This window comes from Nestor notabilis, unplaced genomic scaffold, assembly GCF_000696875.1.
Source record: "Nestor notabilis isolate BGI_N333 unplaced genomic scaffold, ASM69687v1 scaffold7468, whole genome shotgun sequence".
NCBI lineage: Eukaryota > Metazoa > Chordata > Aves > Psittaciformes > Psittacidae > Nestor > Nestor notabilis.
The window spans coordinates 16882-40086 of NW_009938838.1; the positions used below are offsets into that span (position 1 = coordinate 16882).

The 23205-nt window shown below is 45.4% G+C and overlaps 1 protein-coding gene across 1 annotated transcript in view; it reads right to left on the reverse strand.

The window, feature by feature from the left end:
- Positions 1-961: 961 nt before the first annotated feature.
- The window catches only part of STX8 (syntaxin 8), a 95990-nt gene continuing 73746 nt past the window's right edge, over positions 962-23205 (reverse strand). Inside the window, exon 8 of the mRNA XM_010019553.1 lies at positions 962-1026. Coding sequence (XP_010017855.1) covers positions 962-1026 — 65 coding nt within the window. The remainder of the gene's footprint in view (positions 1027-23205) is intronic.

Sequence of the window (23205 nt, forward strand, 5' to 3'; positions counted from 1 at the left end):
TGGGAGCACTGGCATTCACGCTGCTTTGCCAGGTTTTAATCCCAGTGCTGGGATCAGCTGCAGCTCTTCTCATCACCCCGATCCCAACCCCACACTCCCTGGGCAGCCCAGGGGTTCACACTCCAAACCAAGCAAAGTCTTCTCCAAAAGACAGTTAAGATCAAATTTTCAGAGGTAAGAGGGGAAGGTTACAACAAACATAATTTATCTCTAGGTTAAGATTGCTTTTTAGTCCGTCTGTCTCACCTGTCTGTCCAGCCATGAGACTAGAGGATCTGGGGTTCACACCAAACCTCACCTCCCTGGGGCAGCCCAAGTCCCATATCAATTCCCTTTCCCTGGGATTTATCAGCTTTGAGGGTCCCTGGCTTGGGGTTCATCAAGGACATCCCTCCTGCCGTACCTGACCTTCTCTTACATGAACATCTTCCCAGCTGGGGTTCACATAGAAATGGGAATTATTCCTTGAGCTCTCAATCTGCCTAAAGGGGTTTGGGCATCTTACAAGATGATTCTCCACCCCTAGTTTGCACCTGAGTGTCCAGGGAGTTAATGACCTGTGTAAATACAGGTGATGGTCAAGGACTTTTAGTCCCTTGTGCCTGTTCTGCCAGTTAGTAACTACGCCTGCCCTGTCAGGACCATGTAACTGGAGGGTTTAAGTTCTTATTAGAAATAAGACCCCACTTAAAGCCCACGCTCTCTGATGCACTGCCAGGCATCCTCAGCAATGACAAACACCAGTCACAGAGATGACAAGCCCAGTAAATCACTTCATTTCCCCCTCTTCATCCCAACCTTTGCTGTTTTCCCATCGCAGAGACCCCAGGTGTGACTTGGACCAGCACAATGCTGAGCACTGCGCAAAACCAGGTCACACCCCTGCCCTCGAGAGCATCCCTCTCTTCCCGGGCATCCCTGTCCTCTCGGGCATCCCTCTCCTCTCGGTACAGAGCCCACACTACAGGCGCAGGATGCGCATTCTAGCCCACACTGTGTTGCTGAAATGCTGGATGCGTTGCAGAGCTGCAAGAGGACAGAGAATCATGAACATTTCTGGTCTGTAACTCCACCAGTTCGCAGGCTGCCACACACTAAATAAGCCTCTTTGCCTCAAATAACTGTTATGACTCCCAAAGAACACTGATGAATTGGTTTCCTCAGAGAAAAGCAGATACCTTCCACCAGCCAGCAGCCGGCTTTTGTGCTTGAGATTAATCATTGAGACTTCCCAATTCCTTATGCTGACTGTTCAGATAGAGGCATCTGAGACTCAACGAGCCGCAGTTTGCTTGAAAGCATTTTTAATTCCTAATGCCCATGAGGCTGGAGCCCGTTACGGGCAGGAATTCCTGCTCATGAGCACTGCCGCTGATGGGGACAAGCCTGCACAGCACGAGACAAAGCAGCCAATTGTTGCTTGTCAACTGGTGCTTCTGCCAGCTTTCTGACATGGCAATATTTACTGTGAAATATCCACTTATTATGCTGAGTATAACTCCTGAGAATCAGAGCATGTTTAGGATCTGGCAAGGGTTCAAGTGCCTTTGAACAGGCAGGCAGGAACTTGGTCATAAATACATAGTGTTTTGACAAGTCCCTCTTGAATAAGTGTCAAAAGATTTCTGGTCTCCTATCAGACTATTGATTTATCATTACAATCGCTCCATGGCCACAGAGTGCTGGCCATTGAGATTTAATGTGTTATCAATTAGAGCCCGCAGGTTCCTACAAGGTGCCTCGCAGTACAACTTCACACTGGGCAGCCCTTGCAGAGGATATGGTTGCACCTTCCTCCTCAGCATCCCCCGCTCCACTTACAAGATGCTGGTTGCATTTTAGAGAGGCACACGGGCAAGGAATATTCCAGGAACTGAGGAGACTCGTGTTTAATGGCACATTAATGCTGACATTAAGGAATGTCAGCAATGCTTCAGCTCCTCTCTTTCAGCCCCCTGGCAGCCAGACACTCCTACACAGGCTCTTTATGTAGCTTCATCCAGCTGCCCGACATCCCAGGCTAGAGCAGCAGGTAGGTCACCACCAGTGTGCTCCAGCCACAACCCAGAAATTCCAGAGCAATGCCTAGACTCACACCAGCACTCCCATTCAGCTGAAGGTAGGGATGTGGAAGGAGCAGGTAGTGACTGATGCACTCAGGGCTTCACAGGTCATGTTAAAGGTCTCCAGTGGCAATGCTGACCATAGAATCACAGCATAGTTTGGCTTGGAAGGGATCTTAAAGATCATCTAGTTCCAGCTCTCCTGCCATAGGACACCTTCCACTAGACCAGGTTGCTCAAAGCCCCATCCAACCTGGCTTTGAACAGAGATGATCCGTCCTTCTGCCTTGGAGGCATCTTCCAGTTGAAAACTATTCCACTCAACTACCCTTTGTTCAGCCCCAAACCCATCAGTAATGGGCACAAGATATCCACATCAAGATACTTGCCCACTGCTGTCTCTCTGAGCATCAGCCCAGCTTGGGTTGCCCCTGGACATGTCCATTCCATAGGGAGAACAGCCTAAATGCTCTCAAAGCACTGTGGAGGGTTTATGAAGGCAAATGCGCTGGGAATTTGCCTGAGATAGCCGAGGTCTGGACTCAATGAGCCAGGAAATCTCTTTCAGTCCCTGCTGTTATAATCAGTGCACAGAGTATTGGATGCTCTTTATAAATAGAAGTAAATAGGAGCATATGCTAAGGGGGTGATGTCTCCTTTCCATGGGGTGCATAGCCATGGCTTCTTTCAGGTTCCAAGCAGACTGCTCTGGCAGAAGAACAGTGCCTCCCAGTCAGGGAGCAGCAAGAATCTTTTGCACATGGACTTGACCAATGTGATCCCCATCTGTCACCCCCAAATCCACGTCAGCTGGAAACCTGGAGATTGAGGCAGCCGCTGTCCTTTGAAGAGCACTGTGGTTTTGTGGGCTTAGTGCTCTTCCACATATTCAGAAAGCAAAGACAATCACGTGTTGGCTTCCTGCTGGTTCCTGGATAACTGAAGTCAATACCACTTCCAGCCCATTAAAAAGCATTTCTAAGGCACGTGTATGTGTGTGTCCAAGTCACCTGCCCCGACCTCATAAGCTGAATGGTTATGTCCAAGAGCATTTCAACAATGTCTAACTTGGAGCCAGCAAATCCCATCCAAAAAATCATAGAATCACAGAATCCCAGAGTGGTTTGTGTTGGAAGGTGTCTTAAAGCTCATCCAGTTCCAACCCCCTGCCACCGGCAGGGGCCACTTCCTATAAGAACACAGGCAGGGACACCTTCTACTAGAACAGATTGCTCCAAGCCCCATCCAACCTGGCCTTGAAAATGAGATGTGCCTCTCTGTGATCACCGCAGTGGTTGCTGTCTGCAGAGAGGAGGCTTGGGGAAAGCTGCCCTGCAACAAGCCCTGAGCATCCGTCAGCACCTTGATGGTGACTGTTCCTGGGAACAGGAGCTTTGCCTGGGGTTTTCCCTATCTAGTCTGCTGATTCAGTATAATGCCATTCTCAATAATGCTGAAGGTTTGACACTGGTGTCTTTTATAGATTATAAAAGAATACTAAATAGCATGCTATGACTTTAAATAGCCTGGTATAGCATTACATAATCTGGAAAAAGTGGCTTATTTTATGCCAAGAAAGTTAATATTCCCATAGAACTGTGTATCCAGAAGTTTATGAATAAGTCCTCTTTTATAAGTGACACAGACCGCTAACTTATAAACACATAATAGCTGTTTTATGGGTAGGAAAGAAGCAGGGAAAAGATGGAAGTTTCAAGAAGAGGCTGTGGAGTCACAGCTGCTTTCATTGAGGACTTCTTTGTAATGTCAAAGTTTTAAAACAAACAAAAAAACCCAAACAACAAAACCAACAAATTTCATCTGCTTTTTCAGTCAGTTAATTTTAAGTCCGTGTTGCTGGATAGATGGCAGAAACCTTGCCCAAATCTATTTGAAACCCGGATTTTCAAGGCAGCAGAGAACCAGCTTGGAAGGCTGGCTCCATATCTGAGGCACATACCTAAGGCACTAGTTTAACATGGCAAGCACCCGAAGAAATCCATCTTGCTGTCCCTTATGGTCCCTAAAAAAGGCCAAACACTTTCTCCCCAAAAGCTATAAAGAAATCTTTCCTTCTAACATTTTCCTCTTGTTGAGCGAGATGGGGCATTCAATTCGTATTGCATTAAGAACCACTTTAGCATAAATCCCACGCTATTAAGCTGGCTTGTATGTAAACACACTCCCCGATTCCTACACCTGCATCATTGAAACCATCTCTCCAGAGGCTTGTTCTTTATTAGTTTTGTGACAGCCAAACTTTTTCTTGGGCGATACGCCCGTGTAAAGCGCTGTGGTCACACATTATCCTACGCCCCCACCCACCCCAAGGAACCTGGACCTTATTGCTTTTGACCTTCCTTTTCAACTGGTCTGACTTGAGAAATGTAACACTACAATTGTACCTCTCAACTCTGACATCAAAATCATTGGCAATTCTCAAAGAAATCAAGAGCAGGCTCTGTGAACAGTTATTAAAGGCTCCAAACGCCCATGTGTTTCACTGGGTCTAGAGGAGAAAAAAAACCAAGACACTTCGCAAAAAGCTGAGCTCTTCGGAAACAACAGCTATTGCATTATTAATTCCTTATTTGGAAGAAAGAAAAACCTAGGTCATTGCTATGTAAGATGAAAAAAACACTTCTTTTATGAGTTATTCCCCATTTGGAGCTATTTATGCAACATTAAATTAACCTGAAGAAACGATTTATCTGAGTCCAAGGTATAGACTTTGTTTACACAGATTAACTCCTTAGTCAACATTATTTCACATACTAAAAAACTGCATTTTTGTGCTTTTTTTTGTCACAAGAGATTGGAACTATGCTTCCCCTTCGAGTGCAGAGATGAGTTTGTTGTTAACACAAGCCTTTGATCAGGGCATGAAGATACCTCATGTTACTGACATCAAGACTTGGCAAACAAAGTGTGGCTAAATAACAGCAAGATAAAACTCACCACCATGGCTCTTGAACATAACCAAGAACCAAAAACAAATGTCAGGTTCAGTCCCAGGAGCAGCATGGAGTGAGTTTACATCCAAAACGTTTATTGCTTCAGCAATCAAATAATCCCAAGCATTTGGGTCCCAAACCACATGCACAGCAAAGCTGAATGAAAGGAAGTGAGATAAGTGTTTCTCTTAATCCATTGTTGTTCTACTTCAACTTGCTTCTTTTTTAATCTATTTTTTGAATTACAAATGTGTGCCAGATAGTGTATTGAACCATTTCCAAGCACAACTGCAAAGAAATCCCATACTGTTTCAAGAAGCAACACCCACTGAACAAACCCAACTTCACATGAACTGCGATGGGCAGAGGTGAATTTGGTCACAGGTGAATTTGGTCACAGCCTTCAGCCGCTGTGCCTCTTTCAACCAATGTCTCTGAACTTAGCTGGTCTGTGTGGAAGTAATCTCCTACCTCTGGCAGTGATGGGAAGGTTTGCATCCAACAGTTTAAGATGCCACATAAATAGACATTTGGACATATATCTGTAAGTCTACGCAACTCATCAACCTCTTGCATTGACCTGAGAACCAGACTAGAAGAAGGGCAGTTGAAAGACACAAAGATTTCCTAAGGAAATTGAGACATATAAATAATTCTACTTTCTGAGTCACCAGAAGCGAAGCTCACAGACAGGCAAGACATTTGTTTGGATGTGAAGACGAGCCAGGAGCATAGCAAGAACTAAACTGTCACAAGTTTTAACTTTCAGAAGTCTGCAGAAAAAGGAACACTTCGAGCTAAATTTGCATTACTTTAAATAGCAGAAGGTAGGTCACAGAGGACAACCTAGGAGAAATGGTTCCATGTACCTCTGAGATAGAATTACTGAACCAAAGAGCCTTAAAGCAGTTTGCACACATACCTGAGTAATACCATCCTGCAAAAATACCCGATAATAGAATCATTTACTGGGTTCATTCTCACACAGAGAGCAAATGTCAGAGGCAACAGTTTGCCCAAGTTACTTCCCACCCCCCAAAAACATTACCACGACCCTTTATACGCATTGGTACTCCAAAGAAAAGATCTCTCTGACTTTAACAATGCCACAGGCAGATGAAAAGGAAGCCCCTGTGGAGCACAAGCTGTCCTGTGGGGTAAATGGATGCAGGACCTTGCACCCATGCCCAGCCAAAGCTGACAATTTCAGACAACTTAAGGCCGCATGTTTCCCCAAGAGTCACCTTTTGGCGTTTTCCCACATACCATCTCTTTTACTTCCACTAAAACCTGGTAGCCTCTCCCCATCCCTGTCTGCTGCCACTGTGCGCAGATGTCCAGTCATGCAGACCACTCCGCTCCCAGCAAGCCAGGAACTGGAAGCATTCTCATGTTTTTAACTTTCCTTCTATGAGAGCAACATCACAGCTTTTCCTTGCTTGTCTCCACACCGCACCACCAAACTCCTTCAAACCCCAAAAGTTGCCTGCACACAGGGTGACTGGAGATTATTGTATGTGGTTTATTCCCCTCCCCCCACTTTTTATTAAATAAGCACTTTCCAAGTCTCCCTTCTCCAAACTCTCTAGCATCCTTTCCCTTACATAAGCAATGCCAAGAACGAACATCAGTCCAGCAATGTGCTGCATTTCTGATTAATTGTGTTAGACCTTGAAACAGGACTTGTGAAAGTTTCAAACCTCAATGTGCACTAAAGGTTTCCAAAAAGAAAGAAAACAAAATGAGCCCAAACAAAATCACAAAGGTTCTACAAATCCCTGTCTTTCACATAAGGTTCACCCAAATAAGCCCAACCAAGCCATAGGTATCACCTGAACTCTTTTGGTCTGGCATAAGGTCAGCAAAAAACAACAGGAAAAGGGTGAGAAAGTGCAGGTTTAACTGCAACATCACCATCTCTAGACTTACCAGAGATTATCCTCCCCGTGCCACGGACAGCAATGAGGAACAGAAGTAGTATTTGGCATGGACCACAGCTCCATGAACCGTGGTGGAAGGAACAGCCAGGAGCTAAAGGGTGTGAAGGAGAGGCAGGTGAAGCTGTCCTTGCAAGAAAGCAATGACCTGAGAAAACCCAACAGCTACCTACCATCAGGTGCTCCTTCAGCAGCACAAGTCACAGGTCACTAAAGAAAGCTCTCATTCCATTAGAAACTCTGGAGCTTTACCAGCCAGACCCACGCTGGTGGCAAGGAGAGACCAACCCGGGGCTGAGGGGAGTTTAAATCCCAGCGACAGGGGTTTGCTGCTTGTCGCAGTGCCCTGATGCCTGGTGTTCCTCCTCACACTCACATCCACACACTTCTCCAGCTCGGCCTCACTCACCAGCCCCTACTCTAGTGAGTGATGCAGAAGCTGCAGCCCAGCTGGTGAACTCCAAATGGTTTTCCTGAAAGAAAGGGTCTGCCAGGCAGCAGCATACCCCAGAGCCGGTACCTGCAGCCAGCAGGGAAAAGGCAGAAGACACGACAGATGATCTCAGCAGGGGACTGTTGTTCCTCCACTACTTTCTCCAGCAAAAAACAAATGGAGAAAAAATAATAAAATGAAAGGACAGCTCTGCTGGCCTGGCGCAGAAGGGGACATCTGCCCACATCCATCTGCCATCAGCCTGACACCCTGGGCTTTGTTTTTGGTAGGGTCAGTTTTCTACCATTATAGCTCCCTGAACTGCCTCACCAGGACACCAGTGCCAGCACAAGGACAAAGATGGGAACATGGGGAGAGGGAGCAGGTAACCACTAGCTCTGCTCAGATGCGTCAGTAAATTGTCCCATTAGGCTCTTAAATCACTTAAGAAAGTATTATCTTTTGCCTCTTCCTTTGTTGTTCACTCAAACAAATGCTGGGATTACTCACTCCCTAGCTACATGGGTATCAGAAAAAGCTTCCAGAAAGCTTCCAAAATGTTTAAAGCATCAACAACTAAAGTTACACATGAAAAAAAAAAACAAACCCAAACCAAAACCAAAACGAAATAAAATAATCACAGCTCAGACAAACGAGGGGAATAAGCTGCAGTAACAAAACTACAGTTCTACTGGTCTACCTGAACCCGCAAGAGGAACCTCACTAGGAAGACACTGATCAAGGAGAAAAAGTTATAGCAGGAAACAAAACCCTATAGTGTTCATATGAAGTCATTTAAGGTCAGATTAAGTGTTCCTGAAGGCTGGACCATGTGTCTTTTATTTGAAAAAGTGCCCTGCTTGCACCGGAATTGGAAGAACTTTTGAAAATGGGATGCTGGCTCCTAAGTTTCTTGGATACTTGACCGCGTGGTCAGGAGGGTTGAGATTTACATACAAATTGCAAAGCTGCTAAATGGCTTCCTCAGAGCAAGAAACGGGGGTGGAAACAAGAGAATATTTAATGATTAGTTCCTTATGGCTCCGACATTCTTGAAGCATATTTCTTGCAGTCCCTGGAACACTCCTGCATTCTTGATTGCAAAATGGCAATATATGATTTCCTTTAAAAGCCTTGTCTTTTATTGGAATACTAAAAATACGCCACTAGCCCCACTCCACTCTCTCTCTTTCCTGGACAGGCCCCATCAACCCTGATGTATTCTATTTTGAAGACGGCAATAAACATTTCAGCATGGGCTGTTCAATCCACTTCAGAATAGATCCTGCAGTTCCAGTGGAGCTCCTATTAGCACCATAAATCGTCTTTACACAGACTTAAGTATGAGAAACTCCATCTTAAAAGCAGCATGGATTTTCCTTTTTTTTTTCTCTTTAAAAATTAAAACTGGGCACAAACAGGAATTAAACAGGCAACTTCAAACATGAAACTACTGGGATAAACCCGGTAAAACAAGGCTGTTGGCATGGTTAGAGCCACTCTGTGCAGCACTGCTCCACTCAATGCACTTGACATAAACCTATCTATCTGAGAGACAAGGCTTGGTGGGGTGAAGCTCAGAAAAAATTGTCTATACATCCAGCACATCTGCAAAACCCCAGGTTTCAATCTGGGATACTCTGGCTGTTGCTGATTTTAAAAGCCACAGATGAAGATTGATTACATACTATGTCTGAACTGGTTACACACTTCTAACGCTCCTTTTGTTTTTCCAGTGTATATGGACTTAGAGTCTGAGCTGTTCTCCCACTGCTTTGCTCATTATGTCTCCCTCCATCTGCTCCAGATATTGGAGAATAGCTCAAAGAGAGAATTTCAGGTATACGATTAAAAGGCTACTGCTTAAGCCACGATTTTATCATTAATGTTCTTGGCTGAGTTGAGGAGCTTCTCCTGTAAAAGTGGTTGTGCAATCACGTTCAAGAACTAAAACCAGCTAAGTGCAGCCTTAAACATCATAGTCTCCATGCAGTCAAGAGCCAGAAGGGCCATAATTCAGAGCCCCAGTGCAGGCAGTGGATGATGAGGGTTTCCCCAGTACCAATCTGTCTGTTGGGAGGTTTGGCTGGATGAGGTGACCAAGCGGCTCCTAAGCCAACCCAGTGGCATCAGCCCATGGCACAATGACTTCCTTCCACATTAAGGGAGTCTGCTGGGAAATCTGACCTCACCGAACAAATCTGCTGGTCACATTTAACTCTGCTACCAGCAATTGCCCTCAAGTCACTCCACAAGCTACAGGCATCTTAGCAGACACAGGCTGATGCCCTGTGTACTGGATGAAATATAAGCTGCAGCTTTCACTTGAACACAAGCCTAAATAAAGTGGGGAGATGCTTATATTTCTTCTTTTGATGTCCCAGAGGGAAGTGAACCTAACTTTGTTGGCAAACTAATTTTTGATCGTGTTTGTGCCTGGGTAGTGTCATTACCTGCCTACTGCAGTCCCTCAGCTGGTAAACTCTCTGCTTCATGGGATAAAATTAGGAACAGGCTTTGCTCAACACCAGCTTCTCCTTCTTGGGTAAATGACACATCACTGAGCCCTTATCCCCACCTGCAGCAGGTCTTAAAGAGGAGGGGCTGCATAAAGAAACTGCATATATTTTCAGATGACTCATTCCATGAATTTAATCTGTGTGAATCTAGTACTCCAACAGCAAAATATGATGACCACAGGTGGGAGATACTCTTCTGGCTCTGAAGAAAGACAACTGGAGTCATAAATCATAAAACCATCAGGTGGAAAGGGACCATGGCAGGTTCTAGTGCAACTTACTGCTCCAAGCAGGGTCAATTTAGGGAGCTGGACTCAATTATCCTTACAGGCCCCTTCCAACCTATTTTATGATTCTAAGACCATCCCTGCACCATCCCTGGCAGTGTTCAAGGCCAGGCTGGACAGTGCTTGAAGCAACCTTGTCTAATGGAAGGTGTCCCTGCCCATGGCATGAGGTTGGAACTGGATGACGTTTATGACACCTTCAACACAAACGATTCTGTGATTCCGTGGGCAGACTCTGACCAGCTTGCTCAGGGCTTTGTCAACTTGAGTCTTGTAAACCTTTAAAGATGCACAACCGCTCAGGCAGCACACACACACACAGGGTTCTCCCCAGACAAAACCAAATGAGACGATCCCAAATACACAGAACTGCTCTGAGAAAGATACTTATTAACCCACTAAAACTACTTCGGGAAGAACAGCACATTGTGGACAAGCCAAAAAGGTAACGCTAAAGTTGGCAAGTGCTTATCGTCTCAAACACAACGCTAAGAAATAGGAAAAACACCTTGATGTCTTTCAGTCTGGCTCTTTCAATTGGTAAGAAGAGCCTTAGATGAGACTTCATTGATTTTAAAGTCAATGCCAATTTGGACAAGTCAGTGTTTCGCCCGAGTCTCTGCAGAAGTGTATCAGCCTGCATGTAAAATTCCTGACACAAATAGAGTTGTTTTTTTGTTGAGAATAGTGTTTTCATAACTCAACAAACAATCCTTCTTTTAGAAACTTGCTCAACCTTTGGCAATCCAACCTAATCAGCATACAAAACTGCAGAAACCAGCAACCAAATACTTCTTATTAATACCATTTACAGCAGCTAACAACTAGAAGAACCTTCTAAAAATGCCAAGGGAAACAGGGTGGGTGAAACAATTCCTCGCAAACAACCGAGCCAATAAATACAGAACTGTGATAAGAAATGAGGTTTGACTTGCATAATCACTTTTTAAAGGTTTTGGAAAACGGAGCCTGAGGAGCAGGAGGCTGACAAAATACCACAGTTCAGTAGCAATGTGAAAGTTTCATGCGATGAAGTAGGGAATTCAATGCTTGCTGAATTCTTGAAATCATTTAGATGTTAACAGAAGTTTCTTCTCCAAAAAAAGAAGGCAAGGCATCTCTTAAAGCCCACACACACAGATCTTTGACTCCAATATGTACTACACAAAGCTATTTTGGTTTTGGAAGACTGTATTGCCTCATGTCAGGATGGCTATTTTATTTTATTTTTTCACTCCTGGCTTGAGCAGAGCCAAACCTGCACAATTTATGCACGTGCAGCACAAGAGGTCCCCTCTCCTTTTGTAGTAAAAAAAAGAGAGAGAAAGGAGGAGGAAAAACCACAGGATCATTTCATCTCAGTTCCTTCCTAAAGCCTGAGAAGTTTCTAAGCTCTTAACTCCAGTTCTTCCCTCTCAGCCTTCGCACATGACAGCTACAAGCTGCCACAGCAGCTGCACAGTGAACGTCTTCAAAGGGAAGAAAGAAAGAATTGCTCTGAGAACAAAGTGCAGGGGGACAATGCAGCGGGGGGACAGGAGCACGGAGGGGCTCAGTGCAGGGGAAGCAACGGCCATGGGCCTCCCTCCGCATGCTCATGCACCAGCAGGACCTGTGTGTGTCACGGAGAACGGCAATAAAACAGGAGAGCACCGGCAGGACATGTCAGAAACCCATCCTCATCTATTTTGTTTTTGATTCTCTTGCTGGAGAACGTTTCCCTTCTTCAGCTCTGTAAGGTCATTAATGCGGTTTGACACAGAGGGGAAAAAATCAAATGAATAAAAAAGGTTTGCATGAGGAATGGAGCCTGGTATCAAACAAACACCCAGAATGAAAACACTTGTGAGCAAAAAGTTGCTTGATTAACTAATTTATTTTTAATCCCCCCCGAAGTCTGATCCCACAGTTAAACCTACAGAATTCATTCCCCTCACACTGCTTGGGGGAGAAAAGCCCACACTGCAAAGAGGCATAAATCACTCTGGATCATTTGTCTGAATCCTGCTCCTGCCCCAGTGAGGGATGCTCATATGCTTTTGCAATAGCTCTGTAGTGATAGTATTACCAGGAGTGTCCCTTATTAATCATATTGCCACTAAAAATCTCTCTGGAGTATTTGCTTATTCTATACTTTTCCAAATTGTTTCAGTTTCCTCTTTATCTATTAAAAGCTTGGTAAAGATGGCCACAGTCAAAGCTAGCCTACGCTACTACAAAACCAGAAGGGAAAAAAAGGAGTAGAGGGAGGAAATCACCTTTAACTATGGATTTTTCTCTATTCCTCAGAAGAAACTTCCCCCCAAACACTCGGTCTCGTTTTTGTGACCAGCTCAAGTTGTGAAGCCTGAGATACTGATAGTTAAGGTAGCATTAACATTCAAGAAACACTTTCCTGGATGTTACTGAGTCAGGATCATTGTAAGAAATCTGGTATTGGCTAAATCCTGAAATCAATGAGCTTACTGCAGCCTGTAAAGTGGTCTTAAAGACATGCTTAAGTGCTTTGCTGGATGAAGAACAAAGGATTTGGCACCCCCCAGAACTGAACCCTGCTGAGGTGTGAGGCATTTCCAAACATTTCTAATTAACTAGAAGAATCCACAATTAAGAAAGTCCCAGTCACTTGGTTGACAAAAGAACTGCAATGTTTTGCAACGTATCCAGTGTTCCCCATGCCAGTAATACGCACCCCTTCACAATACAGACACGGAAAAGGGAAACGTGTCCAAGAGTAGGTGGGTTATAAAGAGCAACAGAGTCTCTGGGTGTCCTTTGGGAATTTGTCAGCGGTGCTGAAATCCAGATCCATGCCTGGGCTTCACAAGGGCCCTGCCTCAGGGCCGGGAGCCCCAAGGACATGGAATTTGCTTGGGCTGACCACTAGACCTGTCCCTGCTCCTTGGCGCTTGCTTCTGCTGGCACCACAGACCAGCCAGTCCCACAGGGAGTTTCTGCTCGCTTCCCATGCGGGCAGCCCCCATCTTCTCATCTAAAGATGGGCCTTGAAGGAAGGAAAAGCCATCTCTGCAGTGCAGGAGAAAATGTTTGGTATGAAGGCTTCAGACCAAGTTCACATGGTCCATGGCTTTGTATAGATGATCAGCAAGGTTCCCATTTATCCCCCAGATTTTACACAGTTCTGAGGACTCTGCTGTCTGCAAACCATTCACTCAAACCAAGTGGTACAATTGTGCTAAAATTACACTTTTAAGAGTCTTTCTGAGTCAGAAAACAAACAGGCCTTTCAATGCACTTGAAATGTCTACCAGGTAGACCCAGCAATGAACACAACTGATGTTTTGGGTTTTTTTAAAGGTTTCATCAAATTTTGCCTCAATCATTCCAAAAGTTTCTGACTGCACACAGAGCTTCATAGCAAAAATAAAGTCATCTGCAAATGGTTAATGTAATGCACATGAAGTGCAAGCCACTGGGACTGCAGCAGTCTTTAGATTTCAAGCAAGCCACAGAATGCAACAGCAGTTCAAACAAAACGCATACAGTTTACCCAGAGCTTCTCATCCCTCTGCTCCCAACACAGCCTTCCTTTCTGTGTCCTCTGTCCCAGTTATAAGCTCACACAAGCTGGCCACATGGAGTCTATATCGAAGCAGGAGTCTATATCATGGAGTCTATATCATAGACTCCACATGGAGTCTATATCATGGAGTCTATATCGAAGCAGGAATTTTATTCACAAGGTTTGGCTTTAAGAGAAGGCAAACTAAAAATAGAGATGAAGGGATGCTTATCCTTGTATGTTTAGCACAGTGAAGGTCTGGTGTGAGGGGATAATAAAATTTACAAGTCACACTCCTGATGGAGCATCCTCATTTTCTGTTAACATGAAGAAGTGGATGCAGGGATTTGCTTGTTAGCAACTCTTTTTTTAAACTTGTCCTCTGTGGTTTTCATGGCTTTGAGGGGAGATTTTTAGCATGATCAGCTGCCAAGAAACATCTCCCAGTTAGCTGCTTTGGTCATCACTCAGTAGCTGCCATTATCACAGCAGTTTCTATCTGCAAATCCAATAATCCTAGAAGTACCAAACATGATTTCCCCCAATATTAGTTTTGGTGGAGAAAAACATCCTCTGGAAGGCAAAAAAAAACCCCAAACATTTTAGCTCTCAAAACACATGGTGCAGCCTAGAATAGTACTGCCCGTAAAACTGTTCTCCAGCTTTGCTCCTCACCCAGCCGGCCAGTGAACATGGGAAACCATTAATGGAACTGCTAAAGACTCAGACAATCCCAAGCTACTTGTCATGCAAACAACCTGTGAGATTCATTCTCCAGGCAAGGCAGAAGGAGGGGTAAATGACTGAGTTAAGTAGATTACTGGGGAAGGAGTCGCACTCAGCAGCCTTATGAGATGATTAAACCCTGAGAAATTCATACACCAAATCCCCCAGCCCTGGTAGCACACATTGATCACCAGTTTCAGGATCAACCACAATCAAGAACTTTCTCTGGCAGCATGTAATATTCTTCTCCCAATGAATTTTCATTTAGCTCTCCCCCAAAGAAGGACTATTACGTTTAAAATTGTACAGGGGAAAAAGTTGCAGCTGTGTTCTGCAGCTCAGCAGCTCACCACTGAGATGACTCTTTCTTTTTCAGAGAAGCATCAGCACTTCTGAAGCAGCGATGCTGCCAGCACCATCATCCACACAAGCGTTGAGCAGCTCCACACCATTGCTCAGTGGGTGTACATGTGGCACTGCCAACAGCCACACCGGGGGACAGCAGAGGGGTGTCTGCAAATAAGACAGAGAGCAGCAGCTATCTGCCATGTGCACTTAATAAACCCAACGCAGCAGAGCAGCTCTGGCAATCCAGAGGAGAAAAAAATAACCCACAAATAAATCAGATTTGTGGCCAAAGAACCAGCTGCTGTAACAGTGATGGGAGCTGCAAGAGTGAGTTAAGACCATGAGTTCCCTGCTGCAGGTCCGTGCCCTCATGGTAGATGGGCAATGCTTATCTATGGACTTCACCATGATCTGCTGGAGTACATGGACTGCAGTTGGGAAATTAATTGCCCAGGGTACTGGGTGAACAGGCAGCAATCATTGTTTTTTCCCATTAAGGACACTGTGTCATGTTCTGGGAAAGGCTGTTCCACAGAGGCTTCAGACAGGGCTTTATAACATTTTTCTTTTAAAAGAAAGACACCAAGTTGAACATGAGTCTCTACAGCGTTATTCAGCAACCCTCCATTATCTACAGAATTGCAAATTCCCTATTTTCTTGCTCTATATAAAGCAAAGGGTGTAACCCCATCATGCTGGAGAAGGTGAGTGTGCTGAGAGTTCTCCCTCCTACCTGAGGGATTTTTACCAAAGAGATATCTTTAAAAATATCTCTCAGAGAAAGCCTCTTATGCAAGAAGTTAGACAGTTGAGGACTACTGAAGTTTTGTCTAGTTCAATCAAAGGAAACTCCACTAGAAGAGACTATTTCATGCCTTTGTATCTCAAAGGAGGCCATGATAAAGTACAGAAAACCATGAGATGAGAAGGGCTTATCTTAGAAAACTGTGAGAAGTTTGATAGCTGTGAAGGGAAATAATAAGGATCTAACCGTGGTGATGGGGACACTTGGGAACCACCATGAATAATGTTGGGTTTACCAAGCCACCAGACAGAGACTAACAGGTATTCCTTCACTGCAAAGGGCAGCTCAAGACATCTCAGCAAAGTAACAAGGAAAGGAGCCAACTTTACTCAGACTCTACTCAGTGGGGAAGCCCCAACCTCCTGAGCATCAGCCATGCCCACAAATCAGTGGATAAATACCTGATAATGCACCAGCTTACCAACCCCAAAGGGATGCCTGCCTGCCTGCCGACCTGCAGCAGCTGAAGGTTAATGAACACCAGGTCCCCAAGGAACAGCTTCTCTAGTCATCCTCAGCCCACCTGCCTCCCCCATGCTCCCAACCTGCAGCATCCCCCTGTCTGGACCTGCTACTGCTCCATGCAGAGGGCTACAACCAGCAGCCAAAGGGGTTTCCAGATCTCGGACTCTGCATGTGACAAGCACAGGAGAGACAAGCCTTGACCTCAGATGGCACTGAGAGAATGTGCCTTAGTCTGTGTCCAAGCACCAAGAAGAAACACCCAAACAGCTGCTTCTGCAGAACAGTCTGGGAAGGACAGACCTTGCAGGGCACTGTGAAGCAATTCACAGCTTATCACCATCAAAGCTTGACAAATTCTGGATCATGTCCCTGAAATCCAACAGCTTAACTCAAATTCCTCTAGCACCTCCAAGTTGAGGTGGTCCGAGAGCAGGCTAACAGTGATGATGCTCCAGGCAGGCACTACAATGGGGACAAGATGGACAATATATACGGCAAGGAGCTACTAAGACAGGTCAACCACTGCAGGATGGAGCCAGTGCTGGCCTGGCAGTGAAGGAGAGCAATTCCTCATAACAATCCCACTTCCTCCCTTCATTCCTTAGGGCCACAAGGTCTTTTTTAGCATTCACCTTCAAGAACCTTGGCAGAAGAGCACAAACACTAAAGGGAAGGCAGAAGTGGCCACACAAGTCCATGATGATGGGAAGCCTGCCTAGAAATAACACTGTTCCTGATGCCCCATTTGTTTCTTGACTAATGCTGAATGAAGGTTTTAAAAGGAGATGGGGTCGTCCCCACTATCTTGGAGTTATGGAGCCAACCTGGCCTCAGGTGAGCTAGACCACCACTAAAACCAGCCACTGAGCAGAACAGAGCCAAAACTAGCCCTTAGCTCACACTCAGCTCTCCTGCAAACCCTGCCAAATTAAGCAACGAAGCAGACAACTGGACCTTGTACATTGTAAAGCTTGTTCAGTCATAACCCATAAAAATACCTGAAAGCCCACCTATGGGCAGGCCTCACCTCCCTCTTCAGCACTACCACATCAGTCAGGCTACAACCAGCTCAGCCTATTAAGCCATTTAATATCTAAATACTCCCCAATTCCCAATTTGATGACTTAACCATCTCCTTATTGCCAGAATCAGCAGGACAAAAAATGACCACCAACAAGCCATCAGTACCCGTTGATCTTCTTTTTACACAGTAGCAAATGAAAATCAGTTCAGCCTTTCCTTGGAAGATGGCCTCTAGTGTTTGGTTCCTTTGGCAGCCAAAGCAAAGCTTGCATCTTTGCAATGGGAGCAAAGCACTTGGACATCCCGAGAGAAAACTCAGTAGTTACCAAGTACCAGAATTTAATCTTCCTGATCTCAACAGGGCTTATACAGCATGTTACAGCAAGCCTCTGAATGCACCAACTCTTCATTTCAAGCAGAACTTGAAGACCTAAAGCATGATTCTCCTCCTGCATGGAGTCACAGCCTTCAGAGTAGCTCCATCTTATAGCAGGCCAGTGGGTTTAGTCCAGGCTGGAGCAGATCCAGCTGCAGAGAAGTCTCAGCAGAAGCACAGGAACAGCTTTTCATCAGTGGGCAAGGCTAACTGATCTGAACTCAAGATATTCCTTTTCAAGAAAGTCTCTCTCATAGCCCATGAACTGCTAATATGCATGCACAAATATGATATGAATGCTTAAATGCAGCTAAGTACACAAAAGAACAGAACTTATTCTGCATTCACCTGCATTACTGCATTCAGCTACCAAAGCAATGAGCATCTTTGAAACACCAAAGGTGATGGTAAGCAAGCATAAAACACTTAATTATGCAGGAAGTTGTACAGAGGACATGGCAAAGTAGCCACACATCCAATAGAAATATTAATAATATTGTCATTGCCAAAGTAACCAGAAAAGCAGAAGCAGCAACACTGGGAAAGATTAGCAGAAATTAAGGAATTTTAATTTCAGCAAAGGGCTGAGGTTCACTGTGAAGTCTGAAAAGTCACTTCTCCGCTGCATCCCCCAGTGGGACCTGAAGCTCTAACAAAAACTGGAGATCAACTTCAAACAAACTTCTACCAGCTCCCGAGTGATTTGAGTATCTTGTCAAAACACCCGCCCAACTACAGTGTTTCTGAATCAGAAAGCACAGAATGCAAAATTCACAAGAAGAAATGAAACCCTCTCATCTCAGGAAGTTGGAAATGTCAATGTTTATAATGCTGAAAACATGCTGGAAAATGCTCAGTATGAATCATTTGGCACTGCCAGTGTTTTTGTAGAAGGCCTAAATATTGGCCTTTTTTCCCCTCACTTGTGAGTCTTTACTTCAACATCAAGGTGGGAAATCAGTATTTTTGCATTTTATTTAAATGCCAGAAAAACATTTGCTGCTTCTCCAGCAGGAAAAAAAAAAAGAATGAGTCACTTTGGCTCTAATAATGTACTTTTCCCAAACTTTTTAGCAGTACTGTCGCCTTGCTCTAGAGCTGAACACAAACCATTGTCTGCTGGGATCCCCAAAGACATTCTAAGCGCTGCAGTAGTTAGAAACCACCCAACCCTGCAGGAGCTGGAAATCTTACAGTGCTAAATAAAATCACTAAGGGCAGGGAGAAGCAATAAAGCTGGGAATTTCTTTCATTCTGGAGTTCATACTTCCCAAATTCCTTGAAGATCTGGGAGAGTTACACAAAGGTGGGTGCCTGTTATGTTAAAAATCTAACCCCGGTGATGTGGAATCGGGTTGTATATAATACTTGTTTTTCCTCATGGGCAACCAGAAGGAAGTGACAAAGCAAAGTGGCAGAGGTCCAAAACCCAGTATAAAGTACAAATTCACGCTGCTCCTGCCCATGCTGGAGCACAGGGAGGAGGCAAGAGAAGCAGCTATCACTTATGTGTAGTGAACCACTTAACAGGATGTGTGTCACATCTGAATTAGAGCCACCATCCTTGAACTTCTCAACTGAGGAATCAAAACAAGTTTACAGAAATTAGTGATAGTGAAGGCTATCCCCATTCTATTCTGCCTCATACAGCCCCTCTAAATCACAGCTGGCAACCCATCATCCCCAGCTACCTCTGCCAAGCCCTGACAGCTTTCTCTGGGTGCTCTCCAACATGTGCAGAAAGTTCCTTAGTCTCAACATCCATCACAAACTACTGTCTGGCTCTGCATCTCCTGACCATCTCCCTCTCCCGTCCCAAACTGGTACCAATGCTTCTCCCTGGGTTAATTTCCAGTCTTCCAAAAAAGTAACAGAGCAACATGATGAAGACCAAGTATTTCAATTTGGATGCAGAGACATAAGGCTTCTCCAGATGCATACCAAAGGCCACCTTCAGCTGCTGCAACATGAGTACTTGGCCACTGGGCTGGGACCATGTCTTTGGGAGTTGATGGCTGTAGAGCCTGCAGCCCCAACTAACTATAATGCCTGGAGACACACCTCAGACAGAGTGGAAGAAACACTTCACTAGACACTTGCTAAGCCCCACGAAACTTCATTTCAGTAGTGCTGCATTTTCGGGTTCAGGTGAGCAAAATTTGCTCCTCATTTTTGAACCCTTGCAGCTTACTTTGCTGGCGCAGAGCACCCGACCTGACACCAGCTTGCTCACTGCTCCTATCAGTGCCAGCCCTGAAGAATTCTCTCTAGCTGTCAAATAAAAGGAAATCAAATCAGTGTTGGCCAATATGAGAGATCTGAAGACTATGAATACTAGAAAAGACTGTGGCATTTATTTGCAACCACTGTGAGCAAACAGCAGGCTGAAGACAACAACAGCAGGAGCATTTGCAACACCACAAACTGGAAAACAAGCCTGTTACTTTCATAGAATGTTTTGTGCTGGAAGGGACTGGTTTGTGCTGGAAGGGACCTTAAAGCTCATCCAGTTCCAACCCCCTGCCATGGGCAGGGACACCTTCCACTAGAGCAGGTTGCTCCAAGCCCCTGTGTCCAACCTGGCCTTGAACACTGCCAGGGATGGGGCAGTCACAGCTTCTCTGGGCACCCTGTGCCAGCACCTCAGCACCCTCACAGGGAAGAGCTTCTTTCTCATATCTAACCTAAATCTCCCCTGTTTAAGTCTGAACCCAAACCACTTTGGGTAGATTTAATTCCTTTAGGTGATTTCCATTAGCAGCATCCACTGCTAAAGCCACCCCTCCAACAGCTCATCATCTGGCCAGCCCACGATATTTCAAAGCTAATATTTCTCCCTGTGTAAATACACAGAGGCATCACCCTTTCTTTGGTGTAACCTCTGACCCTGCATCAGGACCGATGAAGGATGCTGCAGAGCACATACAAAACCCTCCTTACCCCCCACGAATTACTGTTGTTTTCCATACCAGAGGGCTGGTTGGTGCTGGGTTCCCAAGAAAGGCTTTTTGCAGCAGAAGGCAGGTTCAGTGCCGCACACATGGGGTGACCTCTTGCAGTGCCCGGCTCGCACTTGCCACTGTCTTCAGTTTGGCAACACAGCACAAAAACAGCATATCTGTGCATCCCCCCTCACGCTCCAGCCCCTCTTCATGGGGGGCCGGAGCTTCACAAGTTAACAGGCCCCCTCGAGACAAAGCCTGCGAGTTTCTTAATTAAGTCAAAGTGAAAGACAGTCTAAAAGCATCCCACTTCCATTCTCAGAGTACCTTCAGTGTGGACTTCAAACGCAGGCACTGCAGTGCCCATCAAACCACAGCCTGAAGAGCTGGTCAACGATTTTTCTCTTGCAAATGGGGAACGCCGTGCCTCCAGCCCAGCCTCTTCAGCCTCCTCTCATCTTCCCTCCAATTTTAGACATGTCTCTGGGTTATAGAGGAGGAAACAAAGGGGCTGCTTGTGTGTCAGAAGCCCTCCAGAGGGTCTGTGTTTCAGTTGACCCTTCTGCAAAGCAGGGAGTGTCTGGAGAGCTCTTTAGCAGTTTTTTTCTCATTTACATTTCCATGAGGGATCAAAGAATATATTAAAAAAATATCTAAGTACAATTCCTGCTATGGAACAAGAATATATAAAAACTGCTCAGGCGCCTTTCCCTGATCCGTTGCATTACTATTAGACAAGTGTCTCTTCATGAAACCAGTTTTTATTCCCACTGAACCTCGCAAAAGTCCCCACAGACCCATCCCACCAAGCCCCTTCTCCCCTGTACTTTTTCCATCGCTGGGACCAGGATGCTCTATGTTCCTCCCAAACAGAACCCAATTATTCCCTGGCAGTAAGTCACCAGGAGCTGGAATTGCTTTAATTTTGTCCCTTTGAGCAGCTGCTCGGGGTGAGGCGGGAGATGGTTGAGATGGGATGAATACTAAAGAAGCACTGAGGCATCGCGTCCTGTGCGGGGGGTGATGGGGCACGACTTTCTCCTTGGAGGAAGCAAATCAGTGAGCTTTACATGTCCAAAACGAGCCATTTTCTTCCCCTCCTTGGCTATTTCCATGCCCAAACCCTGTCAGGGTGAAAGCTGCCACACACCTGAGTACCCTACAACAGCTTCACCATGGGTTCTGGGAGCAGGAACTGTGCCCACCACCTCGGCCCCCACCACAATTCCTCCCCTGCTCATTAGGAATGCCCAGCAACATCCCGCAGACAAAGCCACTGCAAGCAAAGTATGGGGAGGAAGGGGGGAAGGGGAGAGAAGAGGATTTTTTTTCTTTTTTTTTTGAAAAAAGGAGTGCGGAGGAATTCTTCATTCACTGATCTGTAGAATACATTAATATCCCCAAGTGTTGGCACAGCCTCCAATGCTCGGGGGACCAACAATGCAGGCAATGACTCCGAGTCTGGGATCTTCAAATAAACCACCCCTGCTGTCATGGCCACTGGGAAAGAGAATAACAGCAATATTAGCTGACCTTCATTTTGTTGTTTCTCCAGACCTGACTGCTGGACCTCTGTTTGCCTGTTACTAGGATTTCTTGGCTGAAAAATGTGAGCATTTCCTAGACGATACAAGAGACAGTTTATTAGGTAAATAAACCAGGCCCTGAGTAGTCACTTTTGCTTGATAATGAGGAGGGAAGGAAAGGACCAGACCTCCCTGCACCACCCAAAATAACCCCAATAAAGGCTCTGTAACCACCACCACACACATATTTTTCAACAGACAGTAATGAACAGGAGAAGGTCATCTCAGCCCAGCCAACTTGTGAGCAAAACCATTTGCTCACAGAACTATAGGCCATAAAAATCCCAGCAGGCACTGTCTGTATGGCATAAAACTGTCCATCTATGGAAACAGAAAGAAATTTAAAGTAAGTGTATTCTGTCAGGCTCCCAACAAAAGAAGGAGAAAATGTTTATTGAGGAGCCTTGCAAGGAGGGCTGGGAAGGGAAGCGCGTGGAGCACCTCGCACCGCTCCCTCTTTAGCTCCTATCCAGGTACCACAGTGATGAATGCAATTAAATTACCAGGCAGACAATGACCCAGGGACAGTTGGGCTGCCACAACTCCTTCAAAAGGCTACTGCAGCACGTTACAGGCAAGTTTTACAGCATTTCCCAATGCATCTCACTGATAAATGGAATAACCAGATGGTTTTAGAAAGCGCGGCCTGGAAAATGAAGTTTCCGCTGAAACCTCGCTGCTGGCACTCTTCTGCCTTGCCAAAAAGGTGATGTTCTGGTGCCTATTTTTTTTTTAATATATAGAAGTATTACACAATAGCTACTATGTGTTATAATAGAAAAGTGGATGTGGTACAAGACAACCATAACAACACAATAGCTACTATGTGTTATAACAGAAAAGTGGATGTGGTACAAGACAACCATAACGCATCTAAAACTAAATGAGGCCCAACCTCATAAGCTGCAACTCATCTGCACATCCCAGTGAGTCCCAGTACTCACTAGATTCCACAGCAAAGTCACTCCCACCAGCTGATCATCCTGCAGCAGAACCAGACCCCCTCTCCCATCCAAAGCAAAAAAGTATTTCTGAAGCAGATAGGTTGTATAGTCATAGAATCCCAGACTGGTTTGTGTTGAAGGGACCTCAAAGCTCATCCAGCTCCAACCCCTGCCACGGGCAGGGACACCTTCCACTAGAGCAGGTTGCTCCAAGCCCCTGTGTCCAACCTGGCCTTGAACACTGCCAGGGATGGGGCAGCCACAGCTTCTCTGG